The 25,746-nt window shown below is 42.7% G+C and overlaps 1 protein-coding gene across 2 annotated transcripts in view; it reads right to left on the bottom strand.

The window, feature by feature from the left end:
* Positions 1–23,024, bottom strand: part of LMTK2 (lemur tyrosine kinase 2) — a 34,567-nt gene extending 11,543 nt beyond the window's left edge. Inside the window, exons 1-6 of one of the 2 annotated variants that reach the window (XM_058157793.1) lie at positions 22,662–23,024; positions 12,577–12,701; positions 9,407–9,551; positions 8,726–8,796; positions 8,318–8,436; positions 7,862–7,949 (exon numbers count right to left, since the gene is read on the bottom strand). In XM_058157793.1, the coding sequence (XP_058013776.1) occupies positions 7,862–7,949; positions 8,318–8,436; positions 8,726–8,796; positions 9,407–9,551; positions 12,577–12,701; positions 22,662–22,767 (654 nt within the window). In that variant the 5' untranslated portion in view covers positions 22,768–23,024. Of the gene's footprint in view, positions 1–7,861; positions 7,950–8,317; positions 8,437–8,725; positions 8,800–9,406; positions 9,552–12,576; positions 12,702–22,661 lie in introns of both variants that reach the window. The other variant, XM_058157792.1, reaches the window with a different exon arrangement.
* Between the last annotated feature and the right edge of the window lie 2,722 nt (positions 23,025–25,746).

Raw genomic sequence — 25,746 nt, 5'->3', positions numbered from 1 at the left:
TATATTGGGGCGTTGTGATGTTTGTCAGTTCCACAATAATAGTTCAGGTCTTCTGGAAACTTTTAAAATAGGAATATTATATCCAGAAACTTGTTATACCCATGATGAAATCGGAATCTTCTCCAGAGAAATAAGCTTTAACACAGACACACAACAACATGTTCCAGTCACAAAAGCACCTCAGTCAATATTTTAATTGTCTGAAGGCTTAAAAATGTTGCAAGGTCCAGAAAAAGAGAAAAATATTTCCCAGGAGCCAAAAAGACATGAGTAAGACATTAGGCTGGCTAGAAAAAAATGAAAGAAACACTGAACGGAACTGACTAGGGGGGCAGTGCAACACTAGATAAAAAAAAGACAATTTTCTAGAATGGGGGAGAAAAAAAGAAAAAAAGACTTGCTACGGATTTGCAGATTAAGGATCACCATGTTGTGAAGTCTAAAGTCCATTTATTCATTTTTTTTAAAACCAATTACTTTTCTTAGATGCCTTGACTCTAAATGCATCAAAATCAAAATGCACAGCAGGTTTTTCTACAAGCTGGAGAAACTAAGAATCACGCAAGGAGGTATGTGGCTTGCAAAAGGGGCTTCGGAGCATGAACTAAGCGCGCCTCTGCAACCCCTCCAAGCAAGCACATGCAATTCCTCAATTGCTTTAAGGTCAACGGAAATGGTCAGTCATCCAAGGTCCAGGTTGTCCCCGAGGTGCTTTTTCAAAAGGGGAATGGACTTGCTTCGTTTTTCCTTCACGATGCTTCGCTTCTCATCCGAGAAGCTTCTTCGGTTCCACCGTTCAGGCAGAGCTGAAGAAGCTCCTTGGACAAGAAGTAAAACGTCCTCGAGGAAAAATGAAGGAAGTCCATTTGCTCTTTTGGAAAAATACCTTTAGGACAACTGCTTTAAGAGGCTATAGACGAGTGCGTTCCTGCATCTTCGAAAGCAACATTTGGAAGCTGAATTTGAAGCTTTGCAAGGCCCTGTAATGTGCCTTCCTTTGCCCTTGTATTTTGAGAGAGCAGACGGTTTGATTTGCTAAAGGCGAATTCCGGGTGAAAAGCATAGCCTTAAGGCACAGCAGGCAGCGACATCTCTGTTTTCCAATTTAATTACAGGCTTTCTTTCTCATTAGCAAACAGAGAGGCAGGCAGACAGGGCAAGGATGTATTTGCTTCGGGATACTGGCGTCCCAGAAGGATGCAAGGCCTCCCTCGGGAACAGCTCCAGAGCAATCCTTGTTAATTAGCTATGGAGTGCTGGAAGTGACATCTTTCTAATCTTTGACAAGTCCACGCATGACATCTTCAGTGTCAAAGTCTCAACGGAGCATCTCAGGAAGGCATGACAGGTAGTCCTTGACATATTTCATTTAGCGACCATGCGAAGATATAGGACGGTGCTTTTCAAATCTTTGGGATGGCACGAATTGCTCCAGCCAACACTGGCACTGTTACAACTTTCTTTTTTCCGCATTTGCTCGATCTTTTATTTGAAGGTCTTTCTATTTCTCCGATGTTTTACAAGTTTTTCTTCTTCTTCTCATCGGTAGTAATAGAATTAGTAGTAGTATGTAGCCAGTGTCTTAGGGTGACACTGAGCACTACTGAAGGGTCTGAACCAGTGTTTCACAACCTATAAAGCTTTCACTTTATAGTTTCTTCATATAAACGTAAAATCCAGCAAGTTTAAGCAAAGTTATAAACTGTAACAGTGTTAATAAACACCTCTTTGACTTTCACTTTCACGCCCATTATACTCAGACGCCATTTCCTTTCTTCTCAAACGGAATCCACACACGGGGTTGGGGTCTGGTACTTACATCTACCTGGCCTCCTGACATTGCTCTGTCTGGTTAAGTCAAAAATCCATTTAAACTCAATATTGATCGCAGATGTAGTCGTGGCGTTTTGCTCTGCCAAAAAAGACAGAGGCATCCTGGATCCGGAGCTCTTCGGGTTCCCAAGGGAGCTCTTCCCTTCAAGCCTCCAGGATCATTCCTAGTGCTTTTGGGGGAGCTCTACTTCCACCCGATCACTCACCTTTCCCTCTTCACCCGAGGGAAAGGTTTCCAAGCCACTAGACAGCTGATTTTCACTGTCTTAGCAGCTCTACGCGATCCAGGGCTGGCGGTCTAAAAAAACCGTCCTCAACGACCAGCGAAGCCACAGGAAATGCCCACAACCTTGGCCTCTTGAAGAGGTGTGGACTTTAACTTCCAGAATTCCCCAAGGTTGAGAAACACTGGTCTAAATCAGCAGCTTCAAACCTTTTGGGCACCAGGGATCTGTTCTGTGGGGGTGGGGGGAATTTCCAGGGACCGGAGGGTTGGTGAAGTTTTGAAGGCAACCTAGAACCCACGCACACGCAGATGAAGCTTCGCTTGCTTGCATGGCCCCGTTCCTAATGGGCCGTGAACCGATACCGGTCTAAATCGTAGAGTTTGGAGAAGAAGAAATTGATGAAGTCAAACGGCCAAAATCATTCCATATAATCAAGCAAGGAACAAGGAGATATTTGGGCAGGTAAGGAAAAGGACTGCAACTATCTTTTTGAGGTGATGGAAGAAAACTGATTAGAACCAAAGGTTAAAGACTGGTTTAGGCCTTTCTTCACATTAGGAGAAGAGGTGACAGAGCAAGATTCCCTATTCTAGCTACAGTATAAACTTCCCATCTCTTGAGGTGTAGAGGCAAGAGTTTACCCTTGAAAAATTCATCTTCCGTAAGCGACAAAATCCAAGACAAGAAACCAAAAGGGACAGAGGACACCAGCAGGGACCAAAAAGCTAATTTTCCGCCTTTCTATTGTTGTTGTTAGTTGTGAAGTTGTGTCTGACCCATCGCGACCCCATGGACAATGTTCCTCCAGACCTTCCTGTCCTCTACTATTCTCTGGAGTCCATTTAAGCTCACATCCAACTGCTTCAGTGACTCCATCCAGCCACCTCGTTCTCTGCCGTCCCCTTCTTCTTGTTTTGCCCTCCATCGTTCCCAGCATTAGGCTCTTCTCCAGGGAGTCCTTCCTTCTCATTAGGTGGCCAAAGGATTTGAGTTTCCTCTTCAGGATCTGGCCTTCTAAAGAGCAGTCAGGGTTGATCTCCTCTAGGACTGACCGGTTGGATCGCTCAGCCTTTTCTTATGATCCAACTTTCACAGCCATACATTGCAACTGGGAAAACCATCACCTTGAGTATATGCACTTTGGTTGGCAGGGTGATGTCTCTGCTTTTTAATACTCTGTCTAGATTTGCCATAGCTTTCCTCCCCAGGAGCAAGCGTCTTTTAATTTCTTGGCTGCAGTCCCCATCTACGGTGATCTTGGCGCCCAGGAAAATAAAATCTGTCACTACCTCCATTTCTTCCCTATCTATTTGCCAGGATTTGAGAGGGTCGGATGCCTCGATTTTATTTTTCTTAACGTTGAGTTTCAAGCCAACTTTTGCACTCTCCTTCTTCATCCGCATCAAGAGGCTTTTTTAGTTCCTCTTCACTTTCTGCCATTAGAATAGTATGATCTGCATATCTGAGGTTGTTGATATTTTCCTTGGCAATCTTAATTCCAACTTTTGATTCATCCAGTCCCTCCTTTCTCATGATGTGTTCTGCATATAGGTTAAATAGGCAGGGTGAGAGTATACAGCCTTGCCGGACTCCTTTCCGAATTTTGAACCAATCAGTGGTTCTGTGTCCAGTTCTCACTGTTGCTTCTTGATCCGCATATAGGTTTCTCAAGAGACAAATAAGATGGTCTGGTACTCCCATCTCTTTAAGAACTTGCCACAATTTGTTGTGATCCACACAATCAAAGGGTTTAGCATAGTCAATGAAGCAGAAGTAGAATTTTTTCTGGAACTCCCTAGCTTTCTCCATGATCCAGCGTATGTTGGCAATTTGATCTCTAGTTCCTCTGCCTCTTCGAAATCCTGATCTTGATCCACATATTGCTGGAGCCTAGCTTGTACGATTTTGAGCATAACTTTAGTAGCATGTGAATCCGCCTTCCTACCAGGTTACTAAAATCAGAGACTTCCTCCACAAGGCAGACAGGCTTGCCAAGCAAGCTAACCTGGCAATAGAAACAGCACAACCACTTTATAATACAGATCTCTGCTCACCATTCGTCATTCTATCAACAAGGAATTTGGTGTGCCAACTGGCCACATATCATCAGCTAATTTATTACCCCTATTAAGCTGGTTACTACCCTATTTTTAACCCGGGGGTAACCTGGATGACAGACAGGAAACAAAACACCCTTAGTTAATTATAGATGAAGTGGGACCGTGTAAGCTTACTACACAATCATCCTGGACAAAAAGAGAGTAGAGAGCAATTGCTCATTTAGAAAAGACCAGACACTCTAATTTAGGTATAGATAAACAAGAGGTGACTAACAAGGTGATTGGAGAGCATGGCAATAGCAATAGCACTTAAGACTTATATACCGCTTCATAGTGCTTTTACAGCCCTCTCTAAGCGGTTTACAGAGTCAGCCTATCGCCCCCAACAATCTGGGTCCTTATTTTACCAACCTCGGAAGGATGGAAGGATGAGTCAACCTTGAGCCGATCAGGATCGAACTGCAAAACTGCTGGCAGTTGGCAGTCAGCAGAATTAGCCTGCAGTACTGCATTCTAACCACTGCGCCACCACGGCTCATGACACCAGTCATGTCTCTCGAAAGCAAAATCACAAAACTGCGTCTCGCTTATTTTGGCTACATCAGATGGAAGAATTCACTGGGGAAAAGAGTTATGCTTGGGAAGAGGAGTTAGCGATAAAAGGAAACCAGGCTGTCAAAGGACACAATGGCTGGAGATCATCAAAGCTGACACCAGCCAGAGCACAGGACCATTTAAAGAAGCAGTGCAAGATTGGAAGATGTGGAGAAACCTGCCCAACAGAATCTCTGAAGAGCCAGGCACGACCGAATGGATAACGTCATCACCGCCAGGTATCTAGATAACTTAATTAGATCTAGATAAATTAGAACATTCCCACCAATGCTGACAAAAGCAGGCCGAGTTTGCCGCTCCGAAATTCTGCTTCAGCCCCTTTCTAGAATGCCGACAGCAACTGCCAGGTGGGAACGTGATCGTATAGCCAAGTACTGGATGGGGAGGAACAGGCTCAAGCTCAATCCCTCCAAGACGGAGTGGCTGTGGATGCCGGCATCTCGATTCAGTCAGCTGCAGCCGCGGCTGACTGTCGGAGGCGAGTTATTGGCCCCAAAGGATAGGGTGCGCAACTTAGGTGTCCTCCTGGACGAACGGCTGTCGTTTGAAGATCATTTGACGGCCGTCTCCAGGAGGGCCTTCCACCAGGTTCGCCTGGTTCGCCAGTTGCGCCCCTTCCTTGATCGGGATGCCTTGTGCACAGTCACTCATGCGCTCGTTACCTCTCGCTTGGATTATTGTAATGCTCTCTACATGGGGCTCCCCTTGAGGTGCACCCGGAGGCTTCAGCTAGTCCAGAATGCAGCTGCGCGGGTGATAGAGGGAGCTCCACGTAGCTCCCACGTAACACCACTCCTGCGCAGACTGCACTGGCTGCCTGTGGTCTTTCGGGTGCACTTTAAGGTTTTGGTTACTACCTTTAAAGCGCTCCATGGCTTAGGGCCTGGGTACTTACGGGGCCGCCTGCTGTTACCGCATGCCTCCCATCGACCCATACGCTCACACAGAGAGGGACTTCTCAGGGTGCCGTCCGCCAAACAATGTCGGCTGGCGGCCCCCAGGGGAAGGTCATTCTCTGTGGGGGCTCCTACCCTCTGGAACGAACTTCACCCGGGTTTACGCCAAATACCTGACCTGGCTTACATTTTATTGGTTTTAAATTTTTATTATTAATTTTTAATTCGTATTTTAATTGTATGTTGCACTGTTTGTTTTACCTTGGCTGTACACCGCCCTGAGTCCTTCGGGAGAAGGGCGGTATAAAAATCGAATTAATAATAATAATAATAATAAAAAAAATAATAATAAAGTAACCAGGACTCATCTGCTGAAGTCAGAAGCTTTTTACCACCTCATTTTGCAAGTGTTCTTGCGTCTAGTTGTAGCTATAAATGTGTGTGTTCGCAGGGCTGAGGGGCACAAATGCAAATCAACACTCGCAGCACCTCCCACTCTTTTTCTCACTTACAAAAGCCACACTCATCTCACATACGTGCAACGGGGCAAGTGCTTTCGCAGCTGCTGTATATTACGTTCTTCTGCTTCCCAAGGCAAGCTTGAATTTGACTAGAAGAAGACGGCGCCACAGCAGTTTCTTCCAATGGCCATAATTAAAAGAGCAGGTATGCTTATGGGACTCCGGCCCCTTTGTATGCAAAGTTTATTCCATCGCATTATGTTCCAAGAAGCAAAGTCCTTGTGTGAATGACATGCACGGAATCAAAGTCCGGAATCAGTTCGGTTTCTGCTGCTATTTAACCTGAACATTAAGGAAGTGCTTTCTTTTAGGTTTAATAAGCCAAAAATTCTTGCAAACGAGCTGAATTATCAGAACTGTGAAAGCACACAGATGCAAAAATAATAAAGTAACCAGGACTCATCTGCTGAAGTCAGAAGCTTTTTACCACCTCATTTTGCAAGTGTTCTTGCGTCTAGTTGTAGCTATAAATGTATGTGTTTGCAGGGCTGAGGGGCACAAATGCAAATCAACACTCGCAGCACCTCCCACTCTTTTTCTCACTTACAAAAGCCACACTCATCTCACATACGTGCAACGAGGCAAGTGCTTTCGCAGCTGCTGTATATTACGTTCTTCTGCTTCCCAAGGCAAGCTTGAATTTGACTAGAAGAAGACGGCGCCACAGCAGTTTCTTCCAATGGCCATAATTAAAAGAGCAGGTATGCTGATGGGACTCCGGCCCCTTTGTATGCAAAGTTTATTCCATCGCATTATGTTCCAAGAAGCAAAGTCCTTTGTGTGAATGACATGCACGGAATCAAAGTCCGGAATCAGTACGGTTTCTGCTGCTATTTAACCTGAACATTAAGGAAGTGCTTTCTTTTAGGTTTAATAAGCCAAAAATTCTTGCAAACGAGCTGAATTATCAGAACTGTGAAAGCACACAGATGCAAAAAATAATAATAAAAAAAATCTCCAAGCGGTATGCATTTTTCACCAGAAGAGGGGGGGGGGGAAGAAGAAGAAGATAATGCCAATTGATTTTGTGCAATTGCTGCAACCCTCCCTCCTTCAGAGGACAGGAAATTAAATGAAAAATAATTAGCACTCAATATCTCTAGAGATGCAAGAAATTATTACAGAATTAGTATAAAGAGGGCAGACCGACCTAGATTTATGTATTTCAGAGAGGGGTGTGTGTGTGACAGAGAGAGGGGGAGGGAGGGAGAGAGAGAGAGAGAGAGAGAGAGGGAGGGAGGGAGGGAGAGAGTGGGGAGAGAGAGAGATGAATCTGGAATGGCAGCTTTGCTAGGAAATGCAATTGCCGTCATGTCACTGAATAATGACTGTGATATATTCTGTTTGTGTGCAAATGTATTGAAACATTAAAAAGATGTTAGAAGATCAACCTGCCTTGCAAAATAACCTCCGCCTTAGCAGATCTCCAACTGACCTTTATTCTGTTTTATCAGACCAGTTAATTGTTTCTAGTGTTGACTTGTCTTGTTTATTCTAGCTACCTGAAATGCAAGCCAGGGTTCGGATGAAGCTATGGACAAGAGCAACAGGTCATCTGGCATTCCTCTCACCTAAGGCTACCACCCAATGGTGCTGCCTTCCCCAGCTCGCTGCTCCAGGGGAAGAAAAGCGAAAAAGGACCTTCCTCACATTCACAGAATTTCTAAGGGAACCCGAATGGATCTCGAACTGAGATGTCATTTACTCACCAGGTCACAGAATTCAAATACCAACAGGTAAGGAATGGCTTCCACGTATTGGCCGGTACAGCGGAGAATATTGGGATGCTGAAGGATACTGTAGAGAAAAGTACAGGGAAAAAAAATATAAAGACCAGGAAGAATTTTGTCTGTATTTGTTGTTCGCAAGATCGAAAACTTGAAGGGGAGAAAGGAGAGTTATTCTCAGTCCGCTGATGTATTGGGAAAACATTTTAAAACTGAACACAACGAAACCTTTCGCAGATGTGAATGCCGCTAGCAAACCTCTATACCTCCCCCTATTCCCAAATGTTAACTAACCAGAACTCTTGGCTCACCTTCCTGCAATTAAACCTGGCTTGAGATTTTGGGAATGGGTGAAGTGCCAGGTTCACTGCCAAGTTCATCGCCACCCTCCTACTTGCTCCAAATGTATCCTCAGCAAAGGCTCAAGAGGCTACTCACAAATATGGCTCCACATGTCTCAAAAACCGCTCCTGCTCCTTGGGATTGGCACTGGCTTTTAACTCCTTCACGATGACTCTGGTTACGCTGGTGCCGGTGTAAACTTCCCCCAGCAGAACCTGAAAAGCAAAAGAATCCAATCTCGGTTCCGCTTCAAAGAGAAGAACAATCCTGGCAGGCAGGGATTGGGCTGGGGAATTCTGGGAGTTGAAGTCCATGGGTTTAAAAGGTTGCCAAGATTGGACAACCCTGCCCTAAAGCTTCTGAGGGGGAAGATGGCTAGCTTACACTTCGCAACTGATTCAAGAGATTTGCTGCTGTGTGGGTTCCCTTTTTAACATTAAAAATATTTTAAGTGACAGGTAAATGAGCGGAAGAATTGTAATATTCAGGGCACAGATTTCTTACCTTTCCAAACCAGCCATTTCCTATTTCTTGGATATAATTTAGATTCTGACGAGCAACCTGAGATTTCAGGTCTTCTGTGATAGACAGACAGAAAGAAAGAAAACACATTAAAAGAAGCATTAACCTTTTGTTTGGCTGGATAAACCATTTTTCAGAGAAATCCAATATAACTCTTACATTACAATACAGCAGGACAAAGTCATAGTTTTCCTGTCTTACCCTACCCATCCTACGCTATCCTATCCTATCCAAAGTAATTTGAAGTTGAACGTTGTGTGAACAGACTTCCTGGCATTCTCTGTGTCTCGCTTCCAACATCTGCTCTGAGAGATGTAGTGAGATTAGAAACTGTTCTGTTGGGGTAACAGCATCTGGCAGTGAAACGAGACCACTGGATACAACCCAGTATTTGTTTTCCTTCCGTGTACAGTAAGTAGCACGACCAATGACGTTACGAATCAAACCATTCTGATTCCACTGAGTAGGAAAACAGGGAGTCAAGCTATTCTCCAAAGCACCTGAGGGCAGGACAAAAAAAACAATGGATGGAAACCAATCAAGGAGAGAAGCAAACCAGAACGAAGGAGAAATTTCCTGACAGTGAGAACAACTTGCCTCCAGAAGTTGTGAATGCTCAAGAGGAGAGGAAGGGCAACTACCAGATAGGGAAGACGTTCCTACCTGTTGGAAGTTGGAATTGGGATGGAGCTGGGAGAGAAACACTGGGCACTGTAAGGGTAAACACTTCCGCCGGAGACTGAATTGTTGGGGTGTCTTCTGCGGGTGGGGTGAAGTCGAGTTCATCATCAAAATTGTCTTCAAATTCCTACCAAGGCAAAGGCAAGGAGATTAGCAGACTAGCATATACAAAGAATCGGATTTGCCTATGACAAACCCAAACCCAGTTTATAAATCTCAGTGGCATCACTACATACAGCACAGGCATCAAATGCTCCGAAGCCAATGGCTAATGCCATCATGCCACGTTTTATAGAAGAATACGCATTAGTTAAGAAAAAGATTGGTCAGCTTTGGGTTTGCTGAGGGCAGCGTTTCTCAACTTCAGCAATTTTAAGACATGTAGACTTCAGCTCCCAGAATTTCCCAGCCAGCCCTGAAGTTCATGTATTTTAAGATTGCTAAGGCTGAGAACAACCTTGATGCAGGGGGGTTTCATTCAAAGCATGATTGATGAATTTCTTGAATATAGTGGCCTCCCAGATGCTGGTAAACATCAGCTGTTAACCTCCCTCACTGATTAGGACTGCTGGAAATAGATGTTTAGCCATCTAGAGAGAGACTATCCTTTGTGAGCTTGGTACCTATAAAAGAGAATATTTGTAGCTCAGGGCTGACATGAGGGGTCCTTGGTGCTCTCTGAGCTTGGTGGTTTTCTTGCAGACATTTCATTACCCAAACTAGGTAACATCATCAGTGCTAGAAGGGAGTGGGGTTTGCAGGGAAGAGAGGAGGAGGAGGAAGAGGAGGAGGAAGAGGAAGACTGTGGGATCCTTGGTGCTCTCTGAGCTTGGTGGTTTTTTTTGCAGATGTTTCATTACCCAACTGGATAACATCATCAGTGCTAAAAGGGAGTAGAGTTTTCTCTCTGTCTTTCTTCTAAAACTGTAAGAAAACAAGCAAGCTCAGAGAGCATCATGTTAGTACCTATATTTGCACAGATTACAGAACCTATAATTCCAATGCGTTTATTTTATTTACTTATTATGAAATTTATTTGTTGACCGTCCCGTGTCAAATGACTCTGGACAGCTTCCAGCAGAAGCGTAATAAGAACAGGATCAAAATCACTGTGTCCCCTAGTAGTTCAGAGATAAGTTAAACGTGTTTCCTTTGCCAAAAGGGCCGTGGTGGCTCAGGCTGTAAGATAGTCTGTTATTAAAACACAGCAGCCTGCAATTACTGCAGGCTCGAATCCCACCAGGCCCAAGGTTGACTCAGCCTTCCATCCTTTATAAGGTAGGTAAAATGAGGACCCAGATTGTTGGGGAGGCAATAAGTTGACTTTGTAAATATACAAATAGAATGAGACTATTGCCTTACACACTGTAAGTCGCCCTGAGTCTTCGGAGAAGGGGGGATATAAATGTAAATAATAAAAAAACAAAAAGGATGATATTAACCGTCATATAATTTTCAAAGGTTCTTACACGTTTTAAGATACAAGGATAGCAACTTACCACTAAAACACAGCATCAAAGTACGCCTCACCGTAGCACAAAAATAACTTCATACCAACCGTAAGTTATCACTAAAAATATATTCATGGCTTAAGCGGCACATGGGTACGGCTGCTAAAAAAAATTTTGCTTCACTTTTTTTTTCCCTACATGAATATACACTCTAGTTTTGATAAACCGGGCTTAAAGGCAAAACACACCAGGCACCATATTTCTTTGAGAAACCATAATTTTGTCAGCCAAGGCTGCAGAAGCTAATCTTAATTTAGCTACAACACCTTTTAGACCAGGGGTCTCCAACCTTGGTCCCTTTAAGACTTGTGGACTTCAACTCCCAGAGTTCCTCAGCCAGCTTTAAACATTAAACATTCATTCGGGTGTTCGAAGGAATGTGGTTTCCTATCTCGTTCTTTGCATCTCCAGAATCCAAATCCATTTGTATCTTGTCTCAGTGTTCCCTCAACAGGGTCAAACTATTCAGTAAATCTGCACTACTATTAATCTTCTCATCGTTCCCATCACCCATCTCCTCCCACTTATGACTGCATGGCTGTAACATTGTTGCTTGTATCCTTACGATTTATGTTGATATTGATTGTTTCCTGATTGCTTTTTTGTACCCTATGACTATCATTAAGTGTTGTACCTTACGACTCTTGATGAAGGTATCTTTTCTTTTACGTACAGAGAGCATCTGCACCAAAGACAAATTCCTTGTGTGTCCAATCACACTTGGCCAATAAAAAAATTCTATTCTATTCTATTCCATTCCATATTCTATTCTATTCCATTCCATTCCATTCCATTCCATTCCATTCCATTCCATATTCTATTCTATTCTGTTCTATTCTATTCTATCTTCCAATCTACTCTACTCTACTCTATTCCATTTCTATTCTATTCTACTCTATGTTCTGGAGTCGCCTGTTGTATAAACAAGTGTGAAGCAACCTAACAAGATGATGGCATCTTGCTGACCTTGAAAAGCCAAGTAAGGTGAGACTTTCTCAAAATTATTTTGGAATACATTAGTTCGTTCTTAGCTTCTGTGCTTCAATGTGGCAAAAATTCAAACTTCTTCCGAACAACACAACCATTTTAAATTATTTAAAATGACTTGGCAAAACCACTTTATGAAAAACAATCTCAGGCTTCACTTGAATAAAGTGATATTTAATATTCCCTAGTATATTTATCTTTGCCTGTATCTCTGCTATGCTGCCAGTGCAGTCGAATACAGGTAGCCCTTGACTTAACGGTGGTTCATTTAGCGACCATTCAAAGTTACAACGGCACTGAAAAAAAAGTGACTTACAATCATTTTTCCACACTTACGACCACTGCAGCATCCCCGTGGTCACCTGATCAAAATACTTGGCAACTGACTCACACTTACGACGGCTGCAATGTCCCCCAGGGACCACGTGACCCCCTTTTGCGACCTTCCGACAAGCAAAGTGCATGGGGAAGCCATATTCACTTAATAACCGTGTGACTAACTTAACAACCGCAATGGTTCACTTAACATCTGTGACAAGAAAGGCCGTAAAATGAGGCAAAAACTCACTTAATAACTGTCTTGTTTAGGAACAGAAATGTTGGGCTCAATGACTACCTGTACCGTGAACAAAAGGATTTCTTGATATCACTCACCTTGAAGTTAATCTCTTGATCTTTACAGCAGGAGATACAGTTTACAAGCAGTAGTATCAAAATTAAGAGGCCGCCGGCAGAAAGAACTACCAAGGAGTAGGAAATTTCAAAGGCCGCCTCTTCTCCTGGAAAATAAATCGGGGCTTACATTAATGCGGTTTAGCACAGCAAAACCTGCAAGCTTCAGGGGAAAGGAATTTAACATTTCTCATCATTTACTTCGATAATAAACCCCTGCTTGCTGGCATGTTTAAGGAATCTTTTGCGAGGAAGAGAGCATAAATAATAAGTGATCAGGTTTTAAGGATCAGTGAGCCTCAATTTACAGCTTTTGATTTCTGACAATTTCCCTTCCTACGCACATTTCTAATTTAAACACACAATAATTAGCAGTCCTTCTTTGTTCCTTCTTGCAGCCCGTCAACTAGATTATCGCTAGCAGACAAGACTTTGCGTGGATATCTTTTTGTTGTTTATTTGTTGTCCTGGGTGTAAAATGGGTTATGTGCTTTAAATCCACCATAGAATATCTTGCACTAGAAACAAGTTATTACACGTGAACGCTTTTCAAATTAACTAAATTAGAACATGTGGGGATAACAGCAACAGGATCTTCACATTCAACAGCTGTTTGGAGGTTGGCAAAAGACAGATTTCTCCGTGAACTTTCTCTGCAGCATTAAGACTGGACTACCTTAAACTAAAGGTTAGATGAAGGTGGGATTTTGTCCAAGATTATTACGTCTTTCGCTCAACTAAGAGAAGTTAGAAGTCTTCCAAATATGACACATGCACAAACTAAAAAGATTCTTAATTATGATGTCTTGGAGGGATCCACTGATATTGTGCATTGGCAATTATTTTTAAATTACCGCCTAAAGCTTATTTGCCAAGCTGTTAACGAAATATTATAGTTTTGTTTTGATTAGAACAAAAAAGCTCTTTTTAAGCGTAATAGGAGCACTATGAGATGAATACGCTAAGTATAAAAACGTACCCAAATTTTGCTACAGCGTTTCTATCCCACTCCAATAGGTCAAAGTCTTTGATATAATCAATAAAAACCTATGTGTTCCCTATGACTATCATTAAGATCTATACTTTAGGATTGTTGATGAATGTATCTTTTCTTTTATGCACACTGAGCGCATATACACCAAGACAAATTCCTTGTGTGTCCAATCACACTTGGCCAATAAAAAATTCTATTCTATTCTATTCTATTCTATTCTATTCTATTCTATTCTATTCTATTCTATTCTATTCTATTCTATTCTATTCTATTCTACTCTACTCTACTCTACTCTACTCTACTCTACTCTCTATTCCTATTCTACTCTTCTCTTCTCTTCTCGTTAAATGTAGGAGAGACCAAGGGCCTAAAGCTCCCTTCTAAAGGGGTTTAGCTGGAGACCACCCAAAAAAGATCTAAGAGCAAGTCTTTAAACTCCTCTTTCATCTGCATATTTGCCTTGAGGATTTCTAAGAGACATGCTTACGCAGGCAGGCCTCGTGTTGCGCTAGAAGTCATCCCGAAACATAAGCAAAGTCATGAATGTAAATTAATTTTTAAGGGAGCGTGCCTGAACCTGAGAAGGACCTGCTTTCTTTATCTTGGTTACTTTTCTGACTATTGTGGAAAGACGTTCACCCTGCTGCAATTTTATCTAGACTGCTCGGATAGGAAGCCATGAGGGTGCTGGCCCTCGCTTTGACTCAAAAAAAGAGACATCCAAAGGGGCTGTTCTTGAAGTTTAGTTTACTTTATTGTCATTGTGCCTTGTACAATGAAATTAAATGCCATATTCCATCTATATCATACATAAGAAAATTATAAAACTAAAACAAAAACACACACCCTTCACATTCTATTCAATTAAATTGAAAATCCCTGATACTGCATTAATATTGCACCATACAGTAGAATTCAATATAGTTACTGCTCTGGGGTAGAAGCTGTTTTTCAGCCTATTTGTCCTTGTTTTTATTGTCCTGTACCGGCTGCCACAGGGTAATAGTTCAAATAACAAAAAAAAAAAAGGGGGGGGGCGCCCAGGATGAGATGGATCTTTAAGAATGTTTCGAAGTTTCTTAGGCAGCGGGAGCTATCAAGCTCTTCCAAAGAGGGGAGAGGGCAACCAATGATCCTCTGGGCAATGATGTTGACCCTCTGGAGCGCTGTTCTATCTGCCACTCTGCAATTGGCAAACCATACACAGGTGCAATAAGTTGAAATACTCTCTATGGTGCAGCAGTAGAAGGTCACCCGACTTCTTCGTAATGGTGGCTTTGACCTTCATGGAGTTAAACATTAAGGTGCCAGAAGTCTATGGGGATTCTCAGTCATCCAGGTCATGGTGGTCCCAAAGGTGCTTTTCCAGGAGGCAACTGGACTTTCTGGTTTTTTTCACTGAAGTCGTTTCGCTCTGACCAACCGTCTACAAGGAATACGAATCCTTAAATTCCCTACCCATGCAGTCAGAGCTGAAGAAGCTTCTTGGATGAGAAGCGAAATGTCTTCAAAAACAACAACAAGAAGAAGGAAGTACACTTATCTCCTGAAAAAACACCTTTGGGACATTAAGGTGCCAGGGTCCTTGCAAGATGGGTGACAATTTTCAATTTGCACCATTAATTCCTAAGATCCAAGGCCTAGCGAAGGGCTTTCTTTTTCAATATATTTAAGTGAGGGGGAACTGTCCATTACAGATCGTCCTCATTTAGCAACCAAAGTTGGGACTGGCAAATTGGACTTTTAAGAGAACTGGCCGCTAAGTGAAATAGTGAGTTTGTTCACCATCTCACTTCAGCTTCTTTGCTTTTGGGCTTTTCATAGGTTAGAACTCTGTTTTGTTCTTATTAATGGATAATTTTACTTTTAGCAAGTAACGCACACTTGGAAAACAGATTGTTACACGCAATACTTTTTATGGTTGCCAATGCCATTTCAACCTGGACATATCCAAAATGAGCATTCTTCCCTATCTCTAAGAATTATTCCGAGTCTTCGTCTTGGAAATACTTTTCTTAAACATTAGCCAGGTAAGTTTTAATATAATGCCAATGCCTCTTGGGCAGAGACAAAATAATGATTTGGAAAAATGGCACCCTGAAAGAGGGAAGGAGCTCTGTAAACAGGCACAACATATGTTCGTAATGCAAATGAAGTTAAACAAATGGTTATTTCAGGCCTATTTGTAAGAATACAGGCAAAGCCGGAAATTAGCGAGAAGAACAGGGAAGAGCGTGCCACAATTATAACACACCCAATGTGAAGTTGCTAAGTCACCTTGCCTCTCCCTTAACAAACAAAATAAACGCAGCTATTAATCTCGTTTTCCACTCAGAAAGCAGTACATGTAAAAAGATGTGTTAATTCCCGCAGTCTGGTCAGGACTGTCTTGAGCCAATCAGAGCCTCCGATATTGAAGGTGATCAGCCAGTCAAGTCTAGCAGGGTTATTCAGGCCATGGGAATTTGCTCATCACTACCAGGTTTATTTAAAAAAACAAAAAAAACAACACAGACGTACATGCCCTCAAAATCTTATAACAGCTTTTATAACCTGGTTATGTTTCAGATGTGCTGAGGCTTCAGCTTCCCTATTTCCCACCCTTGAGCAAGGAAGTACCCCAGTTTCACAAAGATTCAAGTCCGAAAATTGAATTTCGAACGCAATTCAATCCAAGCTCCAAAACAAGATATTTTTTTTTACCTCCCCTAGAATAATCAAACTTATTCCACGCTGCTGAAAAGATTTTGCTCATCACAAAAGCTTATTTTGTCAAAGCAATTCACTTTCCCAAATTAACAGGGATTACAGCATCGACGATCCAAACAAAATCAGAAAATCAGTTTGCATAGGGGTAGGATAGTCAAATCACAGTTTCAACGTGGGTTCGCATGCTTATGAACCACAGACAGCAACTACTGCAATAATAATCCCAAAGAAGAAGCCACAGACACAATTCCTGGTCTGCTTAACTCCTGTCATAATCTCGGGGGGGGGGGGGGAGGGGATCAAGCAAATCTCTCTATTCCCTTTTCATGCTCCAGATAATCTAGAATTCTAAATCTCTCAGCAATATAGCAAACTCAAAATAGCAAATCTGTGGATGCTTCTTGACTATCTTCTCGGCTAATATAAGCAACCTATTATCCGCAGGACGGTTGAATGTTTCTAATCGTTAACCAGAAGGCAACCGCAAAAGGCAGCTATGCAAACAGCTGAAAAGCTGGAGATGAGTTTCCAGATTCCCGTGAGATGGGCAGGAGATTTGGTCAATTATTTTTCAATGCATTGTGACTGAACCTTTTACCAGTCCTTCAACAACAGCTGCCAAGGACAAAAGGAGAGAAGAGGGGGTGGGGGGGAATAAGCAGGTCCCAAGTAGCAGCCAAGAAGGGGGTGGAAGAGATTTGTTCCTGTCAGGATAAAGGTATAACTGTGTAACTTGTACATAACTTATAGAGCAAAAGATAGGTGCCAATCCATCAAAAGATTTATGGCTGGTTATATATATGTTCCTTTCCTGATTTAAAAACGGGGAGGGGGAAGCAGAAAAAAACAATATTGCTACCAACCTTACTTCCATTGAGGACCTGTATACTGCATGAGTCAAAAAGAGGGCTGTGAAAATATTTACAGACCCCTCACATCCTGGACATGAACTGTTTCAACTCCTACTCTCAAAACGACGCTATAGAGCACTGCATACCAGAACAACTAGACACAAGAACTGTTTTTTTCCTGAACGCCATCACTCTGCTAAACAAATAATTCCCTCAACACTGTCAAACTATTTACTAAGTCTATACTACTATTAATCTTCTCATTGTTCCTATCACCCATCTCCTTCCACTTATGACTGTATGACTGTAACCTTGTTGCTGGTATCCTTAAAATTTATATTGTTTCCCTATGACTATCATTAAGTGTTGTACCTTATGATTCTTGACGAATGTATCTTGTCTTTTTATGTACACTGAGAGCATCTGCACCAAAGACAAATTCCTTGTGTGTCCAATCACACTTGGCCAATAAAAAATTCTGTTCTGTTCTGTTTTATTCTATTCATTCAAAAGTTAAGACTTGGTGTTTTCAATTAACTCTCTGAGATTCACTCTTTGGGCTGGCATTTAATGACCAGGGTTAAACAACGGATGGCCTTTTCATTCATTCTCATAAAGACAATAATATAACACTTCATTTTACTGGAAGTTGCATTTTCCATTTCAAAACTTTGCCCCTGGGCATGGAGGAAAAACAGAACTGTAAAATGTTTTAAGAAAAGAGAGAACTCTGAACCATGAAGATCACACTGTAACCTATAGCAAAAAGACATCTGGTAAGTCCAATGATGCAGAGCAGTGAGAACACAGGGAGGTATGTAACAAAACTCGAGTAGCAAGAAACAAAATCCTTGTGTACAGAAAACAGGAAGAAATTGTCTGCATACTGAAGACCAAACCCCCAAAGAAAGCATAATAAAAGAAGGGAAATCTCAAAACAACAATTAGGGAAGCTCAGAAAGAAAAGGTGGATCGTTGTAATTTTGCGCAGACCTGGAACTGAACAGAAAGTACCCCAAATTTTAGGACTTTCAACTGAAGGGGCAAAGTTACCACTACCACAGTATGTGTATTTTGTGCTCACAATGTTCAATCTACACACAGGACCTACACAGAGTGAGGCAAGCTTGCTAATCTTAGGTTTAGCAGATGCGGGTGCTTTAATGGTCACTCAGTGAAGTTGGCCAAAACATCTGGATCATCTTATATCCGTGTCTCTCAAACTTGACATGTGTGAACTTCAACTCCCAGAATTCCCCAGTCAGCCGGCAGGCTGGGCGAACTCTGGGAGTTGAATTCTGCAGATCTTAAAGTTGCCAAGTTTGAGAAACGCTGATTTAGACCATCAAGCAGGTATACTTGGAAAGCGAAGCAAAAAACTATATTTACATTTTAAAGCAATTGTTTCATTCCTTGCCAAATGTAAAACTTGCGTCTCATGACATGAGATCAAAGGTGCTTTGCTTTCACACCTGAATGTACACTTTGACCACACATTCACTGACTTTCAAAAAAAAAAGCAGATATTTTCAGTTAATTCTGGGATTGCGAGGACAGGCTCTGATAAATCAGTTACTAAGAAGAACAAATTTCCTTAGCTTTTATTAATAGCATAGCCAAGGGACATGGCACCAAAACTGACAAAAAAACTACTTAAATTCTTCCTCCAGTGTTCTGCTGGTTTATGCCTTTCATCATCCAGTTCTGAACAGGACTATAGTTGTCCTAGGTTAAATAATGGAAATGTAAGGCAGTAGATCTTTATATATTAATGACGATTACTCTTGAAACCTATCTATTCTAACACTGGAAGTTTTTAAGAAGAGATTGGACAACCATCTGTCTGAAATGGTATTGGGTTTCCTGCCTGAGCAGAGGGTTGGACTAGAAGACCTCCAATAACTCTGTTATTCTATTCTGTTATTCGGCGCTATACATTTAATTTGAAAGCTGTTATGTTCAACAACGGAGCTGGCATCTAGCAAGGGTGCACAGAACCGAAGTCTTAGTAAAGTATGTGGGAAATTTGTTACAAATAAGATGACTCTCTACTTTAAAAGCAGAAGGAAATTTATCAAGGGATAGGCACACCAGTCAGTTTTAAGGTAGCCTTACTTCCTGTTTCAACATAGAAAACTGTGACAGTGCGAGAACGGAAAAGATACATTTCAGGTATTGCACATCATAGTTCCCATGTCAAACCAAAATACAATATATTTACACTTTGAAAGCTCCTCACAACAATACCAGGAACTCCTTCAAACGTTGACATCTGGTTGTTTTAAAATCCATTTTTGCCCCTGCTGAATTTATACTTCATGAACCACATTCAATTCAAGGGAAAAAATATGGAAGACGATAGGTTCCATCAGTTGCAGCAAAAGATAGATGTGAAAATATTAGGATAAGCTACTTTTGATTTCTACTAAACTTCAGACAAGGACAATAATCTTCTCAGGGCAATTATAATTTATTTCAAGACCTGAGATTAGTAGAGATTAGCGATTCATAGAACAAAGATGATTCAATTAATCAAGCTAAGAGATTCAATTGTATTACTTCCTTTAAGACTAGTTAACATCTGAATCACTATTGGGAACCGTTTCATAAAATGTTTGAAGTCCAAAAGGCATGTTAATAACCAATAAGTTGTTTCTAAAAAGAATGAACACATTCAGAAAGGTTATGCCCACAGTTATTAGTCACCACTTGTCACAAACTGAATTTCTAGGTTTAGACACAGAATGACATTTGAGTGATTTGTGGGGTTCTTAAATATCTGGGAACAAATGGAACCAAGACAAGATAGTGGTTCGGATAGTGATAAGATAGTGATTCTTATCCATTCTAGTTCCTTTTTTTCCTATTGTGCTACTAAATGTTTGTGTCCTTTGCCTACCCAATAGGCTTGCCAGTGAAGGAAAATCTTTACGCATGTGTAAGGGAAGATTTGATAATGATAGCTTGTAAGTACTTATTTTTATCTCTCTTGTATTCGCAGAGGTCAAGAGTTTCATGGCATTTTAAAAATTAACCCGCTTAGCATAGCTCTTTTCAGAAACTAAAGCATACCATCACTATTGGCATGAGGCATTTTGTTAACTGGGTAAATTTTAGACATCAACCCACAAGCACCTAAAAGCAGGCCAAAATGCAAAAAAAATCTCAAGGTTGTGATGTTTCTACCCAAAACTCAGGTCTGCTTAGAAAATATGCGAAGTGTGATTTATAACAGCAGAACTGAACAATCTTTCTTTTATCCTCACTTCCCCACCCCCACTTCCATCCGTGTAAGGTGAGATTCTTCCTTTCTCACATCAACATACACCTCCAAATTTATAACATGGGGGAGGGAGGGAGGGAGAGATGGAGGGAGGGGGGAGGGAGGGAGGAAGAGATAGCGGGAGGGAGGGAGAGAAAGAGAGGGAGGGAGAGGGAGGGAAGGAGAGAGAGGGAGGGGAAGGAGAGAGAAAGAGGGACAGAGGGAGAGGGAGGGAGGGAGAGGGAGAAAGAGAGAGAAAGAGAGAGAGAGAGAGATTACACCTACATTCTTTGCTCTTTCCATATTTTCTACCTAAGCCCCTTGCAATTTCCAGGCTGTAACCCCAATGGAAGATACAAATAATAATAACTGACTGTGGTGAGAAAATGGATATTAATGATGAAGTCGTGCCATAAGAAAAGGATCAGAAGAATGGATTAGAGAAGACATGAAAACAGGTCAAGAGGCCAAGAACTTAAAACAGAAAGATGGTGAACATCTGGAAGAATGTCATCAGTCAGCTATTTCATAATGGAAAAGACCACTTTGGGAAATGCAGATGTTTAAACCAGAAACTGGCCAGACACTTTTCAAGGAATGAGAATTCCTGCAAAGGGCAGGGGTGGGACTTGATGATCACCAAAGACCCTTCCCTAACATTCTATGATTTTATATCGGAAGAATTTCCTAACCCTGTGAGATGTTCAGCCACGAACTAGGCTGCCTCAGGAGAATGCAGAGTCTCCTTCGCTCCAGATGTTTAAACAGAAATGTTTCAACATGATGGCAGCGTTCCAATATTTGAGGGGCTGCCACAAGGAAGAGGCGGTCATCCTATTTTCCAAAGCCACCTGAAGGCAGGACAAGCAGCAATGGATCTTGAAATGAAACTAATCAAACCAAACCAGATCATGATGATTAATTATAATTATTATTGCATTCTAGCCTTCTCCAGATACATTGGCCTACCAGGGCAACATTTACTGGGGGGGGGGGGAGGATGGATGCTAGAGTCTTGGGGGGAGAGGGATCCATGCAAGGTTCCAAGCTGGTAGAGAAGGAAGAGATCCATAATGGGAATGGCAGTCAGAGAAAGAAAAGACCCCCCCCCTCTTCAATGAGGAAAAGAGTCACAAGTCCAAGGTTGACTCAGCCTTCCATCCTTTATAAGGTAGGTAAAATGAGGACCCAGATTGTTGGGGGCAATAAGTTGACTTTGTATATAAATATACAAATAGGATGAAGACTATTGCTAACATAGTGTAAGCCGCCCTGAGTCTTCGGAGAAGGGCGGGATATAAATGCAAATAAAAACAAACAAACAAACAAAAACAAGCGGGTAAGGGAGATGGGCTGGCTTCCTTCCTTCCTTCCTCCCTCCCTCCCTCCCTCCTTCCTTCCTTCCTTGGATTTATATGGCTATATTTATTTACTTATTGGATTTATATGGTGATATTTATCCATTGGAGGTATATAGCTATAGTTATTTATTTACTTATTGGACTTATATATGGCAATAATATTGATTGATTGGATTGATAGGGTTATATTTATTTATTTACTTATTGGACTTATATGGCAATAATATTTATTGATTGATTGGATTTATAGGGCTATATTTATTTATTATTTACGTATTGGACTTATGTGGCAATAATATTTATTGACTGATTGATTGATTGGATTTGCAGGGCTATATTTATTTATTTTCTTACTCATTGGACTTAACATGGCAATAATACAAACCATAAAATCTACCCTATATATAATCGCAGTATAAAAAGAATACAATCAAGCACACACACAACCCCGGCGACGACAGCCTGCAATCAAACGAGCCCCTTGAGGGTCTCCATCCCCCTCTGGGGTCTCCCCCCCACCCCATCCCCAAGAAAACCCAGAATGGATGAATCCACGAATCAAATAGAGATCGAATAAAGGTAAGATGGGGGAGGGGAGGGAGAAAGAACCACTAAGACCCCCTCCCCCGCTTTCCCTGCAGGGGCTTCAAACACCCCCCCCCACTCCCCTCATTCTGGCCTTTGCGGGCTTCACAACAACCCGGCCAGGTAGGCCTGGCTGAGCGATTCGATGCGAACGCGGGGAAGGAAGGAAGGAAGGAGGGAAGGGGGGGTCATGGCGGCGGTGAAGGGGGGGCACCCCAATCCCCGCCTCTCCTCAGAGCCCCCCCCCCGCCCTGTCTTTTTCCCTGAGGGAGGGGGGGGTCTTTCCGCCTCTCCCGGCTTCTCACCTGGCCCTGCTTGGGGCAGCGGAGCCGCCTGCCCGCCGCCCAGCCACCAGCAGAGGAGTCCGAGGCCGCCCCAGCCGAGCCCGGGGAGCAGCAGCCGGCCCGGCATCCCTCCGCCGCCTCACGGGAGGCTCCCGCCGAGTCCTCAGCGCGGCCGGGCCTGTCTCGCCCTCAGCCCGCGGGGCTCGGAAGGCTCGGCATGGGTTCTCCCGCCGGAGAACGACAGCAGCAGAAGGCCGAGGAGGGGAGGCCCGGTGGAACCGCCGCTTCCCTCACGCGGCACGGCCGGCAACGGCCCCTCGCCTCGTCTCCGCCGCCGCCGCCGCCGCCATCTTCCGGGTTACCTGAGAGAGGGGCGACGCGTGGATTGGCCGCCGGAGATGGATTGGCTGGCCGGAGCGCCAATCGGTGCGGGATCCGCTCCCCGAGGAGGCGGATGCGTCCCAGCACTGGGTGGCGGGGGGGGGGAAGAGTCCGCCGGGGAGTGACAGTCGCGTCGCAGCCAACCGGAGGCGTCGCCCCGCCTCCTCCGAGTTAAGACAGCAGCGCGTGGGGGTGGGGGGGGGATGAGCGGGGAGGGAGGGGAAAAGCTGCAAGAGGCGGGCTTTGATTCCTCAGATTGGCAGGAGAAGCGAGCAATTAAATTTTGCCTTTTCTTTCTCTCCCGCCCCCCCGCCCCGCCCCGCCTCCAAGGCCGGGAGAAGGAGGGAGAGGACTGAGTTCGCGGCTGAGATTTATAATTGGCAGGAGGCGCCACCAATCGGAGAAGAGCGAGGGCGGGCCTGGAAAGAAAGACGGGCTCTTTGAGACTGTGTTCCCAATTCAAACCTTCCAAGTTGCACTCTGTGCATGCTCAGGGGTGCGCGTGTGATGTTTTGTTTCTGCACCTTATTCTGCGGCTATTCCCTTAATAGCTTGATTTAAAAAAATAAAAAGCAACTGATAAGTCAAGGGAGATTTGCAGACTGGGAGACATAACACAGAAGGAGGAAAGGGCATGGGAAGGAGAAAGGAAAAATGCAAACATCCATGCTTATCATTAAACTCTTTTTCCTTATCATAACTGGTACCTGCAAGAGCTTGGAGTTAAGGGTAAGGTGAATGACTGGTGTTCCTTGAGACACAGCCGCTGTCCAAATTTCTATGTCGGGGCAATCTGACAAATAAAATAAAATAAAATAAAATAAAATAAAATAAAATAAAATAAAATAAAATAGCAACTAAGTTGATGAATGGCTGCAGACTAAACCGTATGAAAAAGGGCTGCAGGTTTTGGGTCTGGCTAGTTTAAAGATAAGAAGAATTAGGGGTATACATTCGATATCTAATCCTCAATAGCCTTATATATATTTCAAATTTTTATTTCTATTATCTATCCAGGTATATCATTTTTCCCAAACCACATAAAATTCCGAATCATCTTTTTCTTTTAGTTCTAGGGTAAGTTTATCCATTTCAAATATATTTGAATGTATATAATATATATATTATATGGAATGTTGATCCGAAGTATATAAAAATGACACAGTCTGTTGATTATGTACTACTGTTGTACTGTATAAAGGAAAAATTGTAATAAAAAATACTTCAAAAAGAATTATTTCTGGAGCATCCAGAGGCGGACAGCAGAGAGGCAGAGGAACAGGAGGAGCCTGTGAAGAGCTGCCAGAAGGCAAGAGCAGCTCAAGCAAAAAGGACGACTCGGGAGTAAGGCCAGGAGATGATTGGCCCCTCCCATAAGGCTTAAAAGAGCAGCAACGAGCCGGTGGGTTCTTTGTAGAAAAGCAACGTTGATTCCATCGCTTCTTGTCAGCGTCTCTTAAATTTTGTGGGGATTTTGCCAAGAAAAGCCTTTAGCTGGCAATAAGGCCGATGGACTGTTTATTAAGAATTTTGTTTTGGACTAAGCTGGGAATGAACTAATTCTCAGCTGTTTTAATAAAATAAGTTGTTGAGGACTGAATTTTGTTTAGTAATCATTACTTGGGCCTTGGTCACAACAACTGGAAGTTTTTAAGAAGAGGTTGGATAACCATTTGTCTGAAGTGGTGTAGGGTTTCCTACCTAAACAGAGGGTTGGACTAGAAGACCTCCAAGGTCCCTTCCAACTCTGTTATTCTATTCTATTTTTCTCTTTCCATCTCTGTATTTCAGGTAGACTCAGCCAGACTCCCTGCAAATGGAGAAATAAAAAACCAAGCCGAAAGAGAGAGAGAGAGAAAAGAGAGAAACATCTCACCTCTTGTTCGTGATCCAATTAACATCCTCTAAAAAAAGATTTTTTTTAAACACTTCCCACGCCAAGCAATTTGCGTAATCATACTGGTGACAATAGCGGTGCATAATTAAGAAACCTGCAGCTGTTCGGGTTAGATAACCCAATTTTGGTATGAAGGCAAAAAAATAAATAAATCTTGTACTTCAATAAGAAAGCGACTTGTTTAAAAAGCTTTATACAGGTTAGGTAAAGGTAAAGGTTCCCCTTGCACATATGTGCTAGTTGTTCCTGACTCTAGGGGGCGGTGCTCATCTCCATTTCAAAGCCGAAGAGCCAGCACTGTCCGAAGACGTCTCCGTGGTCATGTGGCCGGCATGACTCAACGCCAAAGGCGCACAGAACGCTGTTCCCTTCCCACCAAAGGTGGTCCCTATTTTTCTACTTGCATTTTTTACCTGCTTTCGAACTGCTAGGTTGGCAGAAGCTGGGACAAGTCACGGGAGCTCACCCTGTTACGCGGCGCTAGGGATTCGAACTGCTGAACTGCCGACCTTTCTGATTGACAAGCTCAACATCTCTTACCCACTGAGCCACTACATCTCACTTTTATACAGGTTTAAAGCACCTGATTAAATCTGTGTTCGTTTCCCACTTTTGATAGTTCTGGTGCTCAGCTTCTATTACTACAGGCAGTCCTCGACTTAACGACCACAGTGGAGCTCTCAAATTGATGTCGCTAAGTGAGAAATTTGTTAAATGAGTTTTGTCCCATTTTTACAACATTTCTTGCCCCAGTAGTTAAGTGAACCACTGCAATTGTTAAGTTAATGACACATTTGTTAAACGAACTGGGTTTCCCCATTGACTTTG

Source organism: Ahaetulla prasina, chromosome 14 (genome assembly GCF_028640845.1).
Source record: "Ahaetulla prasina isolate Xishuangbanna chromosome 14, ASM2864084v1, whole genome shotgun sequence".
Classification (NCBI taxonomy): domain Eukaryota; kingdom Metazoa; phylum Chordata; class Lepidosauria; order Squamata; family Colubridae; genus Ahaetulla; species Ahaetulla prasina.
The sequence above is the reverse complement of the archived record's forward strand: the minus strand, read 5'-3'. Positions and strand labels throughout refer to the sequence as shown.